The 17,572-nt window shown below is 40.6% G+C and overlaps 2 protein-coding genes across 5 annotated transcripts in view; one reads left to right on the top strand and one right to left on the bottom strand.

The window, feature by feature from the left end:
* Nucleotides 1–1,866: 1,866 nt before the first annotated feature.
* LOC126378084 (WD repeat-containing protein 43) lies at nt 1,867–14,141 on the bottom strand. The gene is made up of 11 exons (XM_050026234.1): nt 13,952–14,141; nt 13,431–13,769; nt 11,620–11,786; nt 10,652–10,924; nt 9,092–9,239; nt 8,217–8,384; nt 6,037–6,161; nt 5,443–5,571; nt 4,240–4,362; nt 3,193–3,305; nt 1,867–1,991 (listed from the first exon to the last, which is right to left on the bottom strand). The coding sequence occupies exons 1-11, from the start codon at nt 14,123–14,125 to the stop codon at nt 1,888–1,890; spliced, it is 1,863 nt and encodes a 620-aa protein (XP_049882191.1). The 5' UTR covers nt 14,126–14,141; the 3' UTR covers nt 1,867–1,887.
* A 521-nt stretch (nt 14,142–14,662) lies between these two features.
* LOC126378027 (uncharacterized) overlaps nt 14,663–17,572 on the top strand; it is a 62,455-nt gene continuing 59,545 nt past the window's right edge. For all 4 annotated transcript variants that reach the window (XR_007568026.1, XR_007568027.1, XM_050026089.1 and 1 more), the window contains exon 1: nt 14,663–16,732. Coding sequence is in view for 2 of the 4 variants with exons in the window: in XM_050026089.1 (XP_049882046.1) it covers nt 14,914–16,732 (1,819 nt within the window). In the remaining 2 variants the exon portion in view is untranslated. The remainder of the gene's footprint in view (nt 16,733–17,572) is intronic.

The following is a 17,572-nucleotide window of genomic DNA, read 5'->3' as shown; positions in this document are numbered from 1 at the left end:
TATTGATTTTCATTTTCAAGCGTTCTTGTCGAAGGTCGATGACCGACTTCGCCATCCTTAGCAGGTTTAGGGTTGAGCCACAACTGTCGGCACCTCATTGCACTTTTCTATCTTGTTGTTTCGCAAGGTGTAATGGCTAAGAATGACAAGAAACTGCATTTTAATAACTAGAGAAAAAATACAGATAGTTTTTGGTTTTACGACTTCCCATTATGGCACTTTTAACTTAAGGCTATTCGTAGATTGCGCTATTTTGTCAAAATCCCCAATAATTATTTAATTTACGAGCTTTGAAACTTAGTGTCAACTCAACTCAAGATTGATCTTTAGTATCTGCGGGCGTAGCACCGTAAGCACGCGACTTTCTCGCCGCGACTGAGATCGTCTGTCTCTTTCTGTGCAGTACTGTGAGAGAGTGACTGGTAAGGTTAAGGTTGTTCCTATTAATAGATTTTTGAAGAATTAAAAAAAATATTTACACCATAAACAAAACAGTTACATAACAAAAATATTAGAAAAATATGAAACAAAACAAATAAAACTAAAACAAATAAACAGAACTCAAAATAAAATTAATAAATTGGACTTGAGTCACTAATGTTAAGACGGTCCCGCGCCGCCTTCCGAACAAGTGTCCGGGAGGTGACGTGAGATTCAAAAATTGTTTTTTTTTCTCAACATTGACACTGTTTGAATATGTTTTGACATATCGACCGGTTTTTTAAAAACGAGGTTACTTCTAGTGAGTAGATATATTGATTGCGCGTTCTTATTTTGTACAGCGACATCTAGCGTTCACCTGCTGAAAACAATGATAAGCCGACATTGGTGGTAATTCCTGTAAATACCATCTAATTTTATTTTAAGTTATATCTGTCATTTTCTTATCCACCGAAAAGGAAAGGGACGGGTAATCGACAAGCATAAAATTTATGGAACAATCTAAACCAACCGTCTAAAAATTTTACATCCGTCAATAACCCGACACAGTTAAGTAGACAGCACGTCAAACGGATTGCATACCAGCGACGTACCTTTTGATTCGCCTTTCCTTTTCGAAGGATATGAAAATGACGGATATAACTTAAAATAAAATTAGGCGGTGTCTGCAGGAATCGGGGCCATTTTGACGTTTTCTAAGACGTCACAGGTTGCTTTTTCACACAAATCCCATAATAGTTTCGTGTTTTGACGTTGAGTAAAAAGTAACTGATTTGACTGGTTGGAAACTACACTCAATAAAACGGCATTTGCATGTTTTATCAATCATAATCTTTTGACATGACATAAGACCATAAGTAAAAACATAGATATACCACATACCCTATTACACTAGTATCCACTTTTAGGTCATTGGCTGTCTCGCAATCCGAGCAGTGAGAAAATAGGGTGTCCTAAACAGGATAACGATCCTGTTAGTGCCACCATAACGGATAGGGATTCTGACTAAACTACACAGAAAAAATATAGGAAATTTCTCACAGTGACACAATAAGCCTTTTCCCAGTACCACTTTTTACCCGACTGCATCGAAGGAAAAAGGAGATTCATGTGTTTGACCGCTATGTATGTATGTATCTACTTGTGTATGCACGTCTGGCCCAACCTAACTTCTAAACTAGAGAATTAAATCAAAATGGCGGAAAAACAAGATGACCGCCATACAAAATTTTGTTTTTCCCGAAAATGCCTCTGGGATAAAAATGATGTATACGGGCGTAATAATGACTACGACGTTTTCTTGTGATAATGGCACTTGCAACAGTGTTGAAATATCGGGAGTCTCGTATCCCTGATAATAACGCGATAAGAACCCGGTATTATGTGTTTTAGTAGCAAAGGTATCTTGAAAATGAAAGTCGTACAGTAATGATAACAGTGTATTTGTCACTCGTCCACGGAACTAGCGTCGCTGCCTTCGCCCCAGGACTGTTCATTGTCCGATTCCGATGCTGCCCTTTCCACTTCCATCTCCTCTTCTGATGATGAATCTAAAAAGAAGTAGAAAAAAATTAGAAAGAGCCGCTGTGATCATGGTATAACAAAACCAGTTGTTGGCGTCAGATCTGGCAACCCCCGTTGCCAAAATGTCCCGTTGTAATTATAATTTTGTGATCTTTTACTCTTTATTATACGTTAATACGGAGTTGGTCATCTTTGATTTCGCTCGTTAATACCAGTTAAGCTCAATCCTATTTAGAGCCGCCATTACTAGCCGTTTGATGACGTAGGTGTTACCACTGTGTTACTAATAAGTTGTCTCCAACATTCCAAGGACGTAAATTTTATTATTGAAAATTAAGTGAATTACTGACTAATATTTAATTACTATTATTTATCACATTGACAGTGGACTCCGTGGTCTAGTGGTTAGAGCGTTAGGCTCACGATCTGGAGGTCTGGGTTCGATTCCCGATGGGGACATTGTCGAAATCACTTTGTGAGACTGTCCTTTGTTTGGTAAAGACTTTTCAGGTTTGAATCACCTGATTGTCCGAAAAAGGAAGATGATTCCGTGCTTCGGAGGGCACGTTAAGACGTTGATCCCGGCTATTAGCCGTAAAAACACCTCCACTAACCCGCATTAGAGCAGCGTGGTGGAGTATGCTCCATACCCCCTCCGGTTAATTCAGGGGAGGCCTGTGCCCAGCAGTGGGACGTATATGGGCCGTTTATATGTATGTGTATTTATCACATATATAAAAAATCATTAAAACTGTAAATCTGTTCAAAACTACATTGCAAAGTAAATTACAAACATTGTTCGTAGGTAACTTACTTTTTACAAATTGGCGCATATGGGTGTAATTTTATATGGGATTAGCAGTTTTTAAAAATTAGTAAAAAATGGTACATTACTTAAGGGGAACCGTGTTATGCCGAGTGTAACGCGAGCGAAGACGCGGGCAAAAGGTAGAAGAAAAATGAATATGGTACAGTCATGAGCAATATCACGTTTAGAACCCTGTCGCACTATCATATTTGACATTTAATGAGACTTACGGTTTAATTCGTCAAAAAAGATAATGTTTTTTTTTTATTTATTCACAAAGTGGTATTATAATATTTACATAACAATAGTCTCGCCAAACAGCAGAGGCAGTTTGTTGGCAAGCAAGCACTCGTTACCTTAGTCTAATTATAATGTGACATGGTATCAAAGTGTATACATATTAGTACTCGTGACCGTACCATTGTACTCGAGCACAGGGTCCTGCTGCAGCTGCTGGTCGGCGGGCGCGCGCTGCGCCATGGTCAGCTCCAGGCGGCCCTTCAGGTTGAGCAGCTGGCACAGATGCGAGCGCCTGCAATCATATTTGTTACAAATCAGAATAATTTATTCAACGTAATTATCATAGATAAACTTGTTGAAGGTCAATGTAACATTTTTGAATGTACGTCATTTCGCAAGGTGTTATGGCTGAGGAGAAGAAATGACAAGAAACTGCAACAGCAACATATCTTTTAAATCAATGTACTTGTAATCTACCCTACATTACAAGTTATTTAATAACTAGAGGAACACATTCAATACCACACATTTTTATCATTTAGGTAATCATTAATCTTATAATAAGCTTTTTTACATAAAGTAAGCTTCACGTGAGCTTTAAATTTATTCTCTGACAAATTTAAAATATTATCTGGTATTTTATTGTAAAAACGTATACATAACCCCAAAAAAGATGAATTTAATTTTCTTAATCTAGAATTTTGAATAACAAATAAACATAGCTACACCGACAAGAGCGTGGCTTTTAAATTAGTGATGACAGCGCCATCTATGATCGTAGCCTGGAAAGTCCCTCAAGGCACGGATTCTTAATTTAAATCTTGCTTATCTTTATACGGTTTTGTAATAACATTGCTATAATTAAAACACATAATAACGGGTTCTTACCGCGTTTAAAATGGCGATATGAGACTCCCGATGTTTGTGCGAGTTCAGATGGTTCCGAACATTCCGATATCAAAAACATAAACAAGCGGCAAAGCAAGAGGGTAGACAGATATGTCTGCCCGTAGAAAATTATGGATCTACCTACTCCACTCCAATCTCATCAGTCATCCCGTGATCATGGCACTTACAACAGTGTCGAAATATCGGGAGTCTCATATCGCCATTCGCGGTAAGAACCCGTGATAATAACCGCGTAAACTTAAAACATTAGTTTTAAAACTATAGTTTTAATTGTAGAGTTTCACGCGAATTCAATCGCGGGTAAATAATGTATCTACCTGTTAGTGAATATAGCCAGTAGGTGTGTAAGCTGCGTGCCCGTGTTGGCGTGCATCGCGGCCAACAACAACGCGGCATGGCAGCGTAGCAGGGCAGATAGCCACGTGCAAACCGCCGCACATCTGAAAAATATAACATTTTATAATTTTTGTTTTTAAAGCACACATCCGTGCTTAGGGAAACTCACAAAGAGAAAATTAACCATGCGAATTCTTTTGACCAATGTATCGTCATTAAATCGACGCCGCCGGCGTCATCTATCGAAAATATTGAGTACTAATATTACTTAGACCGGTAAGTCTATAGTTACATGTAGATTTCAACTTATCGTAAACGTGACAGCTTAGCTATTTTTAAATGATTTTTGTTTTTATACCTTTGTGCTTGGGGAAACTCACAAAAAGACAATTAAATGGAAAAAAAACTTGTCGGTCTAAGTGATATTAGTACTCAAATAATACGATCTACGTTTTAATACGATCTACTCTGAACCGGCGTGCGTGTATGAAACGATTGATGAATGTGGACGAAGTAAGAGAAGTGTGTCAGGATCGAAGCAAATGGAATTCTATAGTCTCTGTTTACCCCGGTGGGAAATAGGCGTGAGTTTATGTATGTAATATTTTCGATATATGGCGCCGGCGTCGGCTTAATGACATAGATCGAAAGAATTTCGCATGGACAGGAGGAGGACCCGGTGGTGTAATGGTTAAGACAATCCAGTCCTGGCTTAGCGATGCTGTATGCGTCAAAAAATGGTACAGACTGGAAAGAAAGTGGTACTGACTAGGAAGAAAGAGGTACTGACTAGAAAAAGTGGTACTGACTGGAAAGAAAGTGGTACTGACTGGAAAAAGTGGTAATGACTGGAAAGAAAGTGGTACTGACTGGAAAGAAAGAGGTACTGACTAGGAACAATGAGGTACTGACTGGAAAAAGTGGTACTGACTGGAAAGAAAGAGATAGTGACTGGGAAAGAAAGTGGTACTGACCGGAAAGAAAGTGGTACTGACCGGAAAGAAAGTAATACTGACTGGAAAAAGTGGTACTGACTGGAAAAAGTGGTACTGACTGGAAAAAGTGGTACTGACTGGAAAAAGTGGTACTGACTGGATAAAAGCGGTACTGACTGGAAAATAGTGGTACTGACCGGAAAGAAAGTGATACTGCCTAGAAAAAAGGGGGAAAAATGTGTTACTGACTGGCTGGTCCTCCTGGCGGCCATGTCGGCCAGCTGCAGCAGCAGCCGCGGCAGCAGCGCGGCCGGCAGTGCGGACACCGTCTGCTGCGCCACGCTCGCCTTGTTGGTCTGCAGCACCGACAGGATCAACCTGCAGACAAGTACGTTATTTTTTATTACAGACTTCAAAAAGAGGAGGTTATCAATTTGACCCATTTGTATATATACGGTCACGAGTACTAATGTGTATACACTTTGAAACCATGTCATATTAACTTTCTTGACAATTTAAACCGTAAGTCTCATTAAATGTCAAATAAGATAGTGCGACAGGGTTCTAAAGTGGGTATATGATATTGCTAGTTTTAGGCAGATGAGACGTTCGTTATGCAAAAATTGACGATTCAAAGTGTAACTATGTTACCTACTGAATAAAGATATTTTTGAATTTGTGCTCATGACCGCACTAATATGTATACACTTTGAAACCATGTCACATTAACTTTCCTGACTATTTAAACCGTAAGTCTCATTAAATGCCAAATATGATAGTGCGACAGGGTTCTAAAGTGGGTACATGATATTGCTCATGACTGTACTTTATATAGGACCGTACTTCTTGTCGTTAGAGTGCAGACCCTGCACGAGGAGCTTGGTGAGGTTGTGGCTGACGGGCGCCCGCCCGCGGGTGCTGAGGTCCACCGTCAGGTTGGCCAGCCGCTGCTCCATCGGGACCTCCACCTGCGGAATAAAAAAAAATCATTTAACAATAACCACAATAGGGTAGTTTGCAACTAAACAAATCACTTACTTTTAACTAAACGTCTTTTTTTTTGACGTGACTTATTGTAGATTTGCCGCAGATGGCATTAACTTCTTGGCCGGACAAATGGGGCGCGCTGATGGTTGTCAACCGGTAACTAAACGTCAAAACACGAAATTACTATGGAATTTGTATGACGAAGCACACTGTGACGTCATAGAAAAACGTGATAACAAAGAAACCAGCCCAATGCAGGTTAGGTCACATACCTTCGAAAATGCATTTCTCGGGAATATAGGTTTCCTCACAATGTTTTCTTTCGCCGCTGACCACGTGATAATAATTTATGATGCAAACATAAATTCGAAAATCAATGGTTTAGGCCTGTGCTGGATTCGAACCTGCGACCTCAAAGTGAGAGGCAAGCGTTCAGCAGCGAAGGAAAACATTGTGAGAAAACACATATTTCCGAGAAATGCGTTTTGGAAGTATGTGACCTAATCTGTATTGGGCTGGTTTTTGCCTCCAAATTGGAAGGTCAGACGGGCAGCCGCTCTTGTGAAAATCCAGACCTGTCAAATCTTTAGTTTAGGTTAGGTTAGGTTAAGACCACCTCCGTGGTCTAGTGATTCGAGCGTTAGGCTCACAATCTGGAGGTCCGCGTTAGATTCCCGATGGGGACATTGTCGAAATCACTTTGTGAGACTGTCCTTTGTTTGGTAAGGACTTTTCAGGCTTGAATCACCTGATTGTCCGAAAAAGTAAGATGATTCCGTGCTTCGGAGGGCACGTTAAGCCCTTGGTCCCGGCTATTAGCCGTAAAAACACCTCCACCAACCCGCAGTGGAGTATGCTCCATACCTCCTCCGGTTGAGTGAGGGGAGGCCTGTGCCCAGCAGTGGGACATAGGCTGTTTATGTATGTAGGTTAAGACGGGATAACGCTAGGGAGATGACTTGACCCTTGCTAAACTGGGAGCGAACAAAAACATAGAATGCGTTCAGGGATCCCAGGTATGTCGTGTTGACCGACAGATTTTTTTGACGTGAGAAATTGTACGTATATTTGCCGCATATAGCGTCCAACTACTTGGTCGGACAAATGGGGTGCGCTTATGTAATAGAATTTAAGTGTGCAATTATTTTATTTTCTGTTTACTCCGAGCTCTGCCCTACCTCTTAGGGATTACAGGCGTGAATTTATGCATTAAAAAAAATAACAGCCAATAGAAAATAATGAATATTAATGATTACTGTATCAAGATTCAAATGTCTAGTGACTTTTGTCCCATGTAATTTTTTTCCCCTGCCATCCCCATTGCGGCATTGGGCGTGAATATTTCGAGTAAATTAACTCACGCAACCTACCTGACAAATGCCAGTAAGCTACGAGAGTCGAAAAAATTATGTTTTTCTTATAATTCACGTGGTCAGAAAACTGTTCATTTCCATTAATTCGCTGATAGTATTGAACGGTGAACATTACTTGATAGCGCGTTCTAATTTTGTATAGCGACATCTAGCGGTACATCGACGGAACTAATTCTACTAACATACATAGTATCTGTCATACATACATAAACGAGGAGCTCGGTGGCGCAGCGGTAAACGCGCTCGGTCTGCGATTGTTGAAGTTAAACAACTTTCACAAAGGCCGGTCATAGGATGGGTGACCACAAAAAAAAAAGTTTTCACCTCGAGCACCTCCGTGCTTCGGAAGGCACGTTAAGCCGTTGGTCCCGGCTGCATTAGCAGTCGTTAAAAACCACCAAGCCGCACTGGGCCCACGTGATGGTTTAAGGCCCGATCTCCCTATCCATCCATAGGGAAGGCCTGTGCCCCAGCAGTGGGGACGTGGGGACGGCTTAACGTGCCTTCCGAAGCACGAAGGAGCTCGAGATGAAAACTTTTTTTTTGTGGTCACCCATCCTATGACCGGCTTTTGCGAAAGTTGCTTAACTTCAACAATCGCAGACCGTGCGCGTTCTATACGTAGTATTATTTCTCATTCTATGCTAATATATAAATACTAACCGTGGCCCCCGGCGTGGTCCGCTTTCGACTGACACCGCCCATGGGTTCGACATATGTGACGTCACCCGCATCTTGCTTCTCTTTCTGACTCTGCTTGTTCTGTTTCTTTTTGCTCTCCTTCTCTTCGCCGCGGATTAACACTTGTGTCTTTGTTGATAAATCTGGCGTCTGAAATTGATAGAAACATTTTTTTTAATATATATAGGCCCTCTTCATTCTTCTTTCTTTTTTTTGTAAGATCTAAAACAATATACTTTACAAATCATAATTTATTCTTAAACAATACGTTACAAATACAAACTTAAAAACTAGTCATTAAATAACCCTAATTAATAATAATAATTTAATTTAATAATAATTTTTTTCTTTCTTTTTTTCCTACATACACGCAATCAATAATTATTATGCCAATAAACCTGTTTGAATAGACTAGTTTCCAACTTCTTCTATCGTGTGGTGTCAGGGATACTATTGAGCCGCCAAAGGCCCCTGACATGACTCATATGACGACTACTACTACTCTAATCGTGTTCTTTACGACCTCCGTGGTCCAGCGGTTGAGCGTTGGGCTCAAGTTCCGAGGTCCCGGGTTCGATTGCCGGTAGGGACATACCACAAAAATTACTTTGCGGTCCCTAGTTTGGTTAGGACATTACTGTTTGATCACCAGATTGTCCGAAAGTAAGATGATCCGTGCTTCGGAAGGCACGTTAAGCCGTTGGTCCCGGTTGCTACTTAGTGATGTATGTAAGTAGTCGTTACATGAGCCACGTCAGGGGCCTTTGGAGGCTCAATAGTAACCCTGACACCAGGGTTGGTACTCCGCCTCACAACCCGCAGAAGATCGTGGTGTACCATAGATGAGGTGTACTGACCAGCCTCTCGAACACGCGCCGCGTGTCGTGGTCGTAGGCCAGCAGCAGCGCGGCGGGCAGCAGGCGGGCGGCCCGCAGCGGCCGCGGCCGCGCGCCCGGGCTCGTCACCTGCAGGCTCACCGACGGCTTGATGGGCTTCGACGACGCCCTGCCACGTCCAAAATTCAAAAATCAGAATCATTTATTCAACGTCATCATCACCAGCCCATTAACGTCCCCACTGCTGGGGCACGGGCCTTCCCTATGGATGGATAGGGAGATCGGGTCATAAACCACCACGCGGGCCCAGTGCGGATTGGTGGTTATTAACGACTGCTAATGCAGCCGGGACCAACGGCTTAACGTGCCTTCCGAAGCACGGAGGAGCTCGAGATGATATTTTTTTTTTTTTGTGGTCACCCATCCTAAGACCGGCCTTTGTGAAAGTTGCTTAACTTCAACAATCGCAGACCGAGCGCGTTTACCGCTGCGCCACCGAGCTCCTCCATTTATTCAACGTAATTATCATGGATAAACTTGTTGAAGATCAATGTAACATTTTTGAATTTACGTCATTTCGCAAGGTGTTATGGCTGAGGAGAAGAAATGTCAAGAAACTGCAACAGCAACACATCTTTTAAAAACCAATGAGGGTATACATTACAAGTTATTTAATAACTAGAGGAACACATTCAATACCAGACATTTTAATCATTCAAGTAGTCATTAATCTCAAATTCAAAAATATCTTCAATCTGTAGGTAACAGTTACTAGACTCAATAGAAACCGTGGTAGCCCAGTTGGTAGTACACTCCCGTCTCACTCTGAGGTCGCAGGTTCCAATCCAGCACAGGCCTAAACCAATGATTGTCGAATTTGTTTCCGCATTCACGTTTGGATCATAAATGATTATCACGTGCCCAGCGATGAAGGAAAACATCGTGAGGAAACCCACATTCCCGAGAAATGCATTTTCGGAGGTACGTGACCTGAACTGTATTAGGCTGGTTTTCCCTTCCAAACTTGTTTCTCTCACTCAAAAAGTGAGAGGCAAGAGTTCTACCAACTGGGGCCTGTTTAATAAAACTTACAATTGTAAATTACAACGACAATTTGGTGTTCATTACAAAGCTAATATTATTTATTTTATTTATTTTTATATAATTTGGAGAACTTACAGACTAATTATACATTAAATGAACTAAATATACATGAGACAATGCTAATAACAAGTTCCCGCCAATAAATTAAAAGGTAGGAGAGAAATTAAAATAAGATAAGAAAAGTGGCTAGAATGATACATAAAGATAATAGCTAACAAGGAAAGGGAAAACAAAACCCTAAGTCACTTGGAATGCAGGTGGGTTAGTAAGTACTAATCCAATTTAACTTAACCATATTTTATGAGTATATTATAACATGAGTAAAATTGATATGAAAGTACAAAATATTTGTGATTACAAACTCCGCAATGTACATCAAATTGTCATTGTAATTTACAATTGTAAGTTTTATTAAACAGGCCCCTGGGCTACCACAACTACTAAAGCCTCGTTCAAAATTAGAAAAGAAAAACTTACCCGTTCAACATATGTCCGTAATAATGTACAACTCCACTCCTCGTGACAGCTGCCAAGCACAACCTGGTCCCGTTCTCTTCGGAACTCACTGCGACATCCAACTGCTTCGGAGCATCTTCAAGAACAAAGTTGTACACTGGAGTGGGTATGGTGATTGGTGCTGATGTGGATTTCTTTCTTTTCTTTCTGTTTGGTGTTGTGTCTCCACCGTTCACTTGAGGCAGGAGCTCCCCGGTGATGGTAACGTCCCAGAACGAGAGCAGACGTTCGTTTCTGGGGAAGAAAAGTGTTTAACATTAAAATAAGTAGCAATTTTTTTTTTACATTAACCATCATTACTCTATAGAGCGCTCAGCAGACAGCCATATAATCATAATAATTTATTGCAAGTCAATAAAATATGGTATAGATCTATACAAAACCTACCAAATATCAAATCTTGGTTTGATGGTGCTGGTCTGTCGAGGGGCACTTTAATTTCGGCATTAAGGGTGGTATTAATAAACTAATCTCAACTGAGACTGCCCTCAAGATCATGTTGAGCATTTCTCTTTTTTTCGTCTCTGTTTTTATATAAGAACTGTCACATTGACATGATCTTGACAGCAGTCTCGAAGCTGAGATTAGTTTATTAATACCACCCTTAGAGTTCGTTCTGGTCACATGCCACTTAATAAATTTTACTTTTTAATGATGAAAATGGATTCGCCCAATTGTACACGCTGTTGGATTGTCGAGAACCTTATGCATTTCTTGGTGGAGTGTGACCGGAACAAAGAGATTATAAGGAAATTATTCCACCAAAATCGAGAGATTGGGTAATCTCTCCTTCATGTAGATTTTGGTGGTCACTTCTATCTCTTTAAAGAATTAAATAAAATTGCAGTGGCTACCCATGACGCAAACTGTCGCCCAGAGATCCGCCCATGCCATCAACACAAAGAATACAAAAAGTTCAGGGTACTTACTGTGAACCCTCGACCAGCCAACAACTGTTGTTCAGTCCAGCCAAGGCGAGCAGTGCTTTCGGAGCAGCATTGTGTCCAAGACACTTGACAAGGTCCGCGTCTTCGCCGTGCAGCCGCCATATGCGGATCTGTGTTGACGCTGTCACCAGAAATCTGGCCGGGGAATTCTGAAAAGGGGGAAATTAATATTACATTTCTTTTCTTTCTTTTAGTAGTAATACGTCCTACTGCTGGACACAGGCGTACCTTCAATCAACCGGATAACAGCCTCCGTGGTCCAGTGGTTGAGCATTGTGCTCACGATCCGGTGGTCCTGGGTTCGAATCTCGGTGGGGACAAATCACAAAAATCACTTTGTGATCCCTAGTTTGGTTAGGACATTACAGGCTGATCACCTGATTGTCCAAAAAGTAAAAAGATCCGTGCTTCGGAGGGGCACGTTAAGCCGTTGGTCCCGGTTGTTACTTACTGATGTAAGTATGTAGTCGTTACATAAGTCATGTCAGGGGCTTATGGCGGCTCAGTAAAACCCTGACACCAGGGTTGATGGGGTTGGTAATTCACCTCACAATCCACACGATAGAAGAAGAATCAACCGGATGGGGTATGGTGGACTCTGCTCCACTGTGAGCTGGTGGATGTTTTTACGGTTATAGCCGGGAACAACGGCGTAACGCAAAGCACGGAATCATCTTACGTTTTCAGTCAATCACGTGATTCGAGCCTGCAATGTTCTTACCAAACAAAGGATGGTCTCACAAAGTGACATCGACGATGTCACATCGGGAATCGAACCCGGACCTCCAGATCATGAGCCTAATGCTCTAAACGTTCGAAATTTTCGGGATCTTCAATTTGCGATCTCGAGTCGGGATTTCATTCACTACTACTTTATTATCACTGATGTCCTTGGGATTATACTAGAGAATGATAAAAATAGCATCACGCCTGTTTCCCCTAAGGGTTGAGCAGAGTTGTATAGCACTAAGGATGTTAGGGAGCTCCGTAACTGTAACCGACACTATCGGATATCTGATATAAAAAATCATCCATAACGGTAACCGAAATAAAAGTTTCAGATAATATCAGATAGGGGCTGAGTCTAAAAGACACGTTATGACAAGTTTTTAATTACGGGCTAATAATGTAATGTACGCTGTTCTGGGAGCAAATAAAACACATAGAACACGTTCAGCTGCTTGTCTTCATGGGCATGTAAAAACCGACAGAGGGATTGTGTCCTCTAACATGATGGACTAATGTTATGGGCGATAGGCTGATCCCTTATCACCATAAGGTTTATCTGATCCGGCTTACGACATTGTATCAACAGTGGCTGCAAGTTGTCTTTGATTACTTGTGGCTCTGCCCACCCCATTAGGGATTACAGGTGTGAGTTTATGTATGTATGTATGTAATAATGTACAAAAAACAATTTGTGTACATAATGGTGCTGATTCCTGTAGACACCATCTAATTTTATAATATAAAATTGGCCAATATAAAAATTTGAGTAGGCTTTTAAAGTTCCTCCCTAAAATTGATGTGTGTTCCATAAATTTTATCATGGTTGTATTTTTTGTTTTGTTTTATTTTTTACCTACTTGCCTAGTTAAAAGTCTGTTGTAATTATTTCTTTTTATTTTGGTGCAATAAAGTATAAATAAATAAATAAAATACATGATTTACAAAACATTGTGTAACAGTTTTGTATGTTATTTTTCCCTAAAAAAGTAGAATGGAGAATGCCACACCGACACGAGCGTGGCTTTTAAATTAGTGATGATAAATAAAATGTTAAGACAACTCACCTGGTTGTGTGGTATTATCTTGATAGCACTTACACTACATACTTGCTTATTCTTATTTTCTATGTTCACATTGTACTTATTCCTAACTGTTGTACTTTGTAAATTCCACTCGTAAACCAAACTCTCCTTATTACAACTGTACAGGCCATATTTTTTACTCCAATCTAGAGCTGTTATACAATTTCTGTTTATTTCGTTATTTTTCTCTTCAAGAACTGTTTCCACCTTCGCCTGGGCCACAGAATATATTAAGATCTTCCCACTGGTTGTTCCTAAGGCTATACACTGAATTTCTTGGTCCCCAGAGACTGATTTTCGTCGCCCGTCTTTCTGAGGAGTCTGAAAGCAAAATTAGAGGTTATGTTTTTGTTAGCAATTTTCTCTGAATATTTTAAAGTTTTGGCGATATTACTCAAGTAATAAGCTCAGATATGTTATATAGGAGGTTTTTGCAAGGGTGTTGTATGGCATGGTAGAGAAATACATGAAAAATATTGTAAAAACCACGTGTTGGAACGTACCACTGATTGTGCGACGGATATCCATTGTAAACAAGAAGGCGGCGACGTCAAATGCAGGTCAGGCGTATACTCCTGCTTCAGCACATTAGTCTCCGTGTCCCATATTCTCAATCTACCGTCTTGGCTGATAGCAGAAAAATATTTTCCGTCTTCCGAAAACGCCGTCTCTGCCATGTTTCTCCTCCATATGCATCTGACATAAAAAACGTTCCGTTCCACTAACTTCCCTATATATCTTACATTTTGTGTTAAAATAATTATCAGAGCTTAACGGTGAATATGTGAAAAAATATTATAACAGCCATCTGAAAAAAATAGAGTTAATTATAAATGTGGTTCTATTGTAATTATAAAGGCAAATTATTAATTATAATACTTGTCTATTTGTGTTTTTTTCTACACATTTGCGTGTAATGAAAGATATTTTGACATTAATACGCATAAGTTGCCACGACAAAAAAATACTTTCACATCATTTAAAAAAAACTTTTATTTATGTAAAATAGAGTTTATTTTGATGATTTGGTGGAAAAAAAATAAAGTTTGCGGTAAAGTTACTTTTGAATTTCGAATTATAATAATAATAATAAATTTAAAAAAATTGAAAAATAATTGTCGAGTACATTGTTTGTTTTGTACGTTTTGTAGGCGAATGTCTCCCCTCCATGCGGTCAAATGTTGCCAGTAATCAAAGCAAATATTTTCAGTCCATTTTCGTACGTCACATAGCCAGCTGTCATGTCATTTTTATCCGCTCCGTGATTTCTCGCGAATGTAGGCGGAGTTCGCATTAATTTTTAGTTTTTATTGTTAATTATGCTCTCGTTCCACTTTTCGAAAGTATTCTTTATAATTTAATTTTCGCAATTCGTGCAGTGTCGTGCGTAATCCGATAAATAGTGTGGTGAAACAAAGGTGTAGTGGATATGATGTCATATTTATGATTTGCTATCCTTGAAAACATGAGTGTTAGTGTTGAGGAGTCGAGTCCTCTCTCCGAGGGGCAGAGCACGACGCAGGACCAGACTATATCGAAGTCCTCTTCAGAGAGCGTGAGCTTGAATAAGAATGGGGACGAAGCTGGCGAGTCCAATCAGAAAGGGGAAAAATCTGGACCGAGCACTCCGAAGTGCCACCCGATGGCTTTCACGATCGACTTCGGAGATACCAAGCAGGTAGACAATCGGAGGCTCGAAGAGCTGGCGAAGAAATCTCAGGCGAGACACCAGAGAGTGCAGTCGATGTCTGCCAGCCTGACGCGGCCCAGTCCAGCTCCCCTGAAGCCTCCCATGAGCGCAAAACTCCCACGAAAGGCCCAAGGTTACAACTCCGAAGGGTACTTCTCCTCTGATCAGGAGGACAGTGGTCTCTCTGGCTCTGTCAAACTAAGAAGCAGTCCCCTAGCCCAAAGTGTTACCAGTCCAATCTCAACCAGACATATCAAATCGCCTGACGCTCTCCAGCCGAAACGTACGTCCAAAAGTCCTATAGTCGATAGCATTATGTCTCGAAGTGACAATTTCTCAAACCGTCAAGGTTTAAATTTACCTTTAAAAAACAGTGCAAACAGTTCCTATGTAATGAGAGACGTCCATAGAACTCCGAGTTACGGTAGCCTAGCATACCAGCCACGACCAATGGAGCATATAATTGATCAGAGTCCTGAAGGTGTCATGCTTACAGATATTTCTAGTCCGGAATTAGACATATTGACCCCTGATAATGGGCTGTCGACCCCAGAACACTCAAAAAGCCCATTCAGGAAAGGGAGAGCCTCTTCGGAAACCCCTGATTTATTATTCCAAAAATGTCCACCAAAAGTTGAACCATTGTATGTGGATGATGATGTTGACAGACAATCAAACAACTCGTCCACAGGAACATATACAATTGAGGGGGACAACTATACAGAGGAACAAAAAGCAAGAATGAGCATAGACAGGACGTTTGGGACTGATTTACTTGATGGTGCTATACAGGAGTCTTTGAAAAAGCATGCGGGTAGTAACGAAAGGGACCCAGAACTGATTTTTGATTATCCAAATCGGGTCATAACAAAAGAACCGCGAAGAGACCTCGGTTTAAGAAGTCCTATATCCACAAATGCGCCATTTGACATCCCAACGAAGATTTCGAAAGACAAAAATGTTTTAGAAATATCCTGTTGCTATGAATCTCCTACCGAGCATGACTTGGCTGCTCAAACATCCAAACAGATCAAATCAACTCGTAGTTACTTAGAAAAGATAAAGAATAGAGTACGAACAATTACTGAGAAAACCTTTGCCAAGTCTCCACCGAAACCGGACCTAGATTTTGGCAACTTCACTTCGGTAACTACATCTGGAGTCCTAAGCTCTAAAAAACCTTGTCTTAAAATCGACGTACTTCCCCGTAGAAGATGTAGTTTAACTAAATCCGAAATAGACCAGACAGATTACATTCACAGACTGAGTAGAGAGTCATCGGTTCCTGTAAACTTACCAAGTAATGCCATAATGCCGTTTGATGATTCTAAGTTCGAGAGTACAGCTTTGAAAAATGCTCAGAAAGCGCTGAGGGACGATAGTGGGGTCTCTTCAGATATTACACCAGAGCAAGTGGTTGGTAAACTTTCATATCTGAGTTTGAATCGGTGCAAAGGTGATAAGACCTGGATTCAGGACTGGGCTGAGAGCGTAAAGAAGTACAACAATAACGGTTTGTCAACGTCGGATCTTAATGCCACTTTTACTCTTGAAGACCGTCCACCTCTAAGTCCACGACATACACCTGGAAAACGTAAGTATTTTTACTTTGTTTTTTTAATTTCATGTTGAAAATGCAGAAAGCAATAAATAAAAAAAACATATCTATAGTATAATTATCCCGTGTTTTCATAGGGACCGCTTACCTAACCTGAACATTAGACAATTTCGGGTCTCATGCCATACTAGGAAAAAAAACCATCTAAACACGCGCAAATGGGGCGCTGGTAGCGAGCATTGGTAATCAAATATTCAATCCAAATCGGCACGACAACCGTGTCGCGCGCGCCGCGTATTATATCGAGAGCTTGGACCAATGGCCGTTCGACGTTTATCTATGTGGATAGCATTCGCTACGTTTATTGCCGAAGCCCTCGATATAAATCGAGATCTCATTATTGAGGATAAAAATGCCTATTTCTACCATCAGGTGTCGCCTGTTGAGTGTTCTGAAATTTTGACAGTTCCCCATACTATTTGAGTAAGCAAACACATTCTTTTGGTTATATTTTTATAACCCTTTGCAGCGTTTAACTGCAAAATCATTTAAAACTACCTTTTTCTAACTGGCTGCTTTTTTCGTAACTCATCCTTCAGACGGGATACACTGCATGTTGTTCCACATTTTATAGCAATTTATCACGAATTTTACCTGGACAGTATAGAGAACTGTCTCATTTAGGAACGCTCAGCAGTGCTGCTGCTTACATTTGAGCCTTTATCCACATCCCAGACACTTCATATAAACAACCTCGTTGTACAGACACCACACATTGACGTTATTATACACGCGCATCTGTGTGTGTGACGTCTGGCGCCATACGATTTAAGTCTAAACTATGTTCGAGGGGGAGTGAGATAAACCTAGCTCAGA

Source organism: Pectinophora gossypiella, chromosome 25 (assembly GCF_024362695.1).
Source record: "Pectinophora gossypiella chromosome 25, ilPecGoss1.1, whole genome shotgun sequence".
In the NCBI taxonomy this organism is placed as follows: domain Eukaryota; kingdom Metazoa; phylum Arthropoda; class Insecta; order Lepidoptera; family Gelechiidae; genus Pectinophora; species Pectinophora gossypiella.
Note: the sequence above shows the minus strand (reverse complement) of the source record. Positions and strands in the feature narration are given on the sequence as shown.

Bases quoted from the DNA above. Each gene is read 5' to 3' on its own strand.
- LOC126378084 (XM_050026234.1), bottom strand. From the start codon at position 14,125: ATGGCAGAGACGGCGTTTTCGGAAGACGGAAAATATTTTTCTGCTATC. The intron at 11,787-13,430 runs GTGAGTTGTCTT...CCCCCTTTTCAG, and splicing joins AGATAATACCACACAACCAG to AATTCCCCGGCCAGATTTCT. The intron at 10,925-11,619 runs GTAAGTACCCTG...TTTCTTCCCCAG, and splicing joins TGGCTGGTCGAGGGTTCACA to AAACGAACGTCTGCTCTCGT.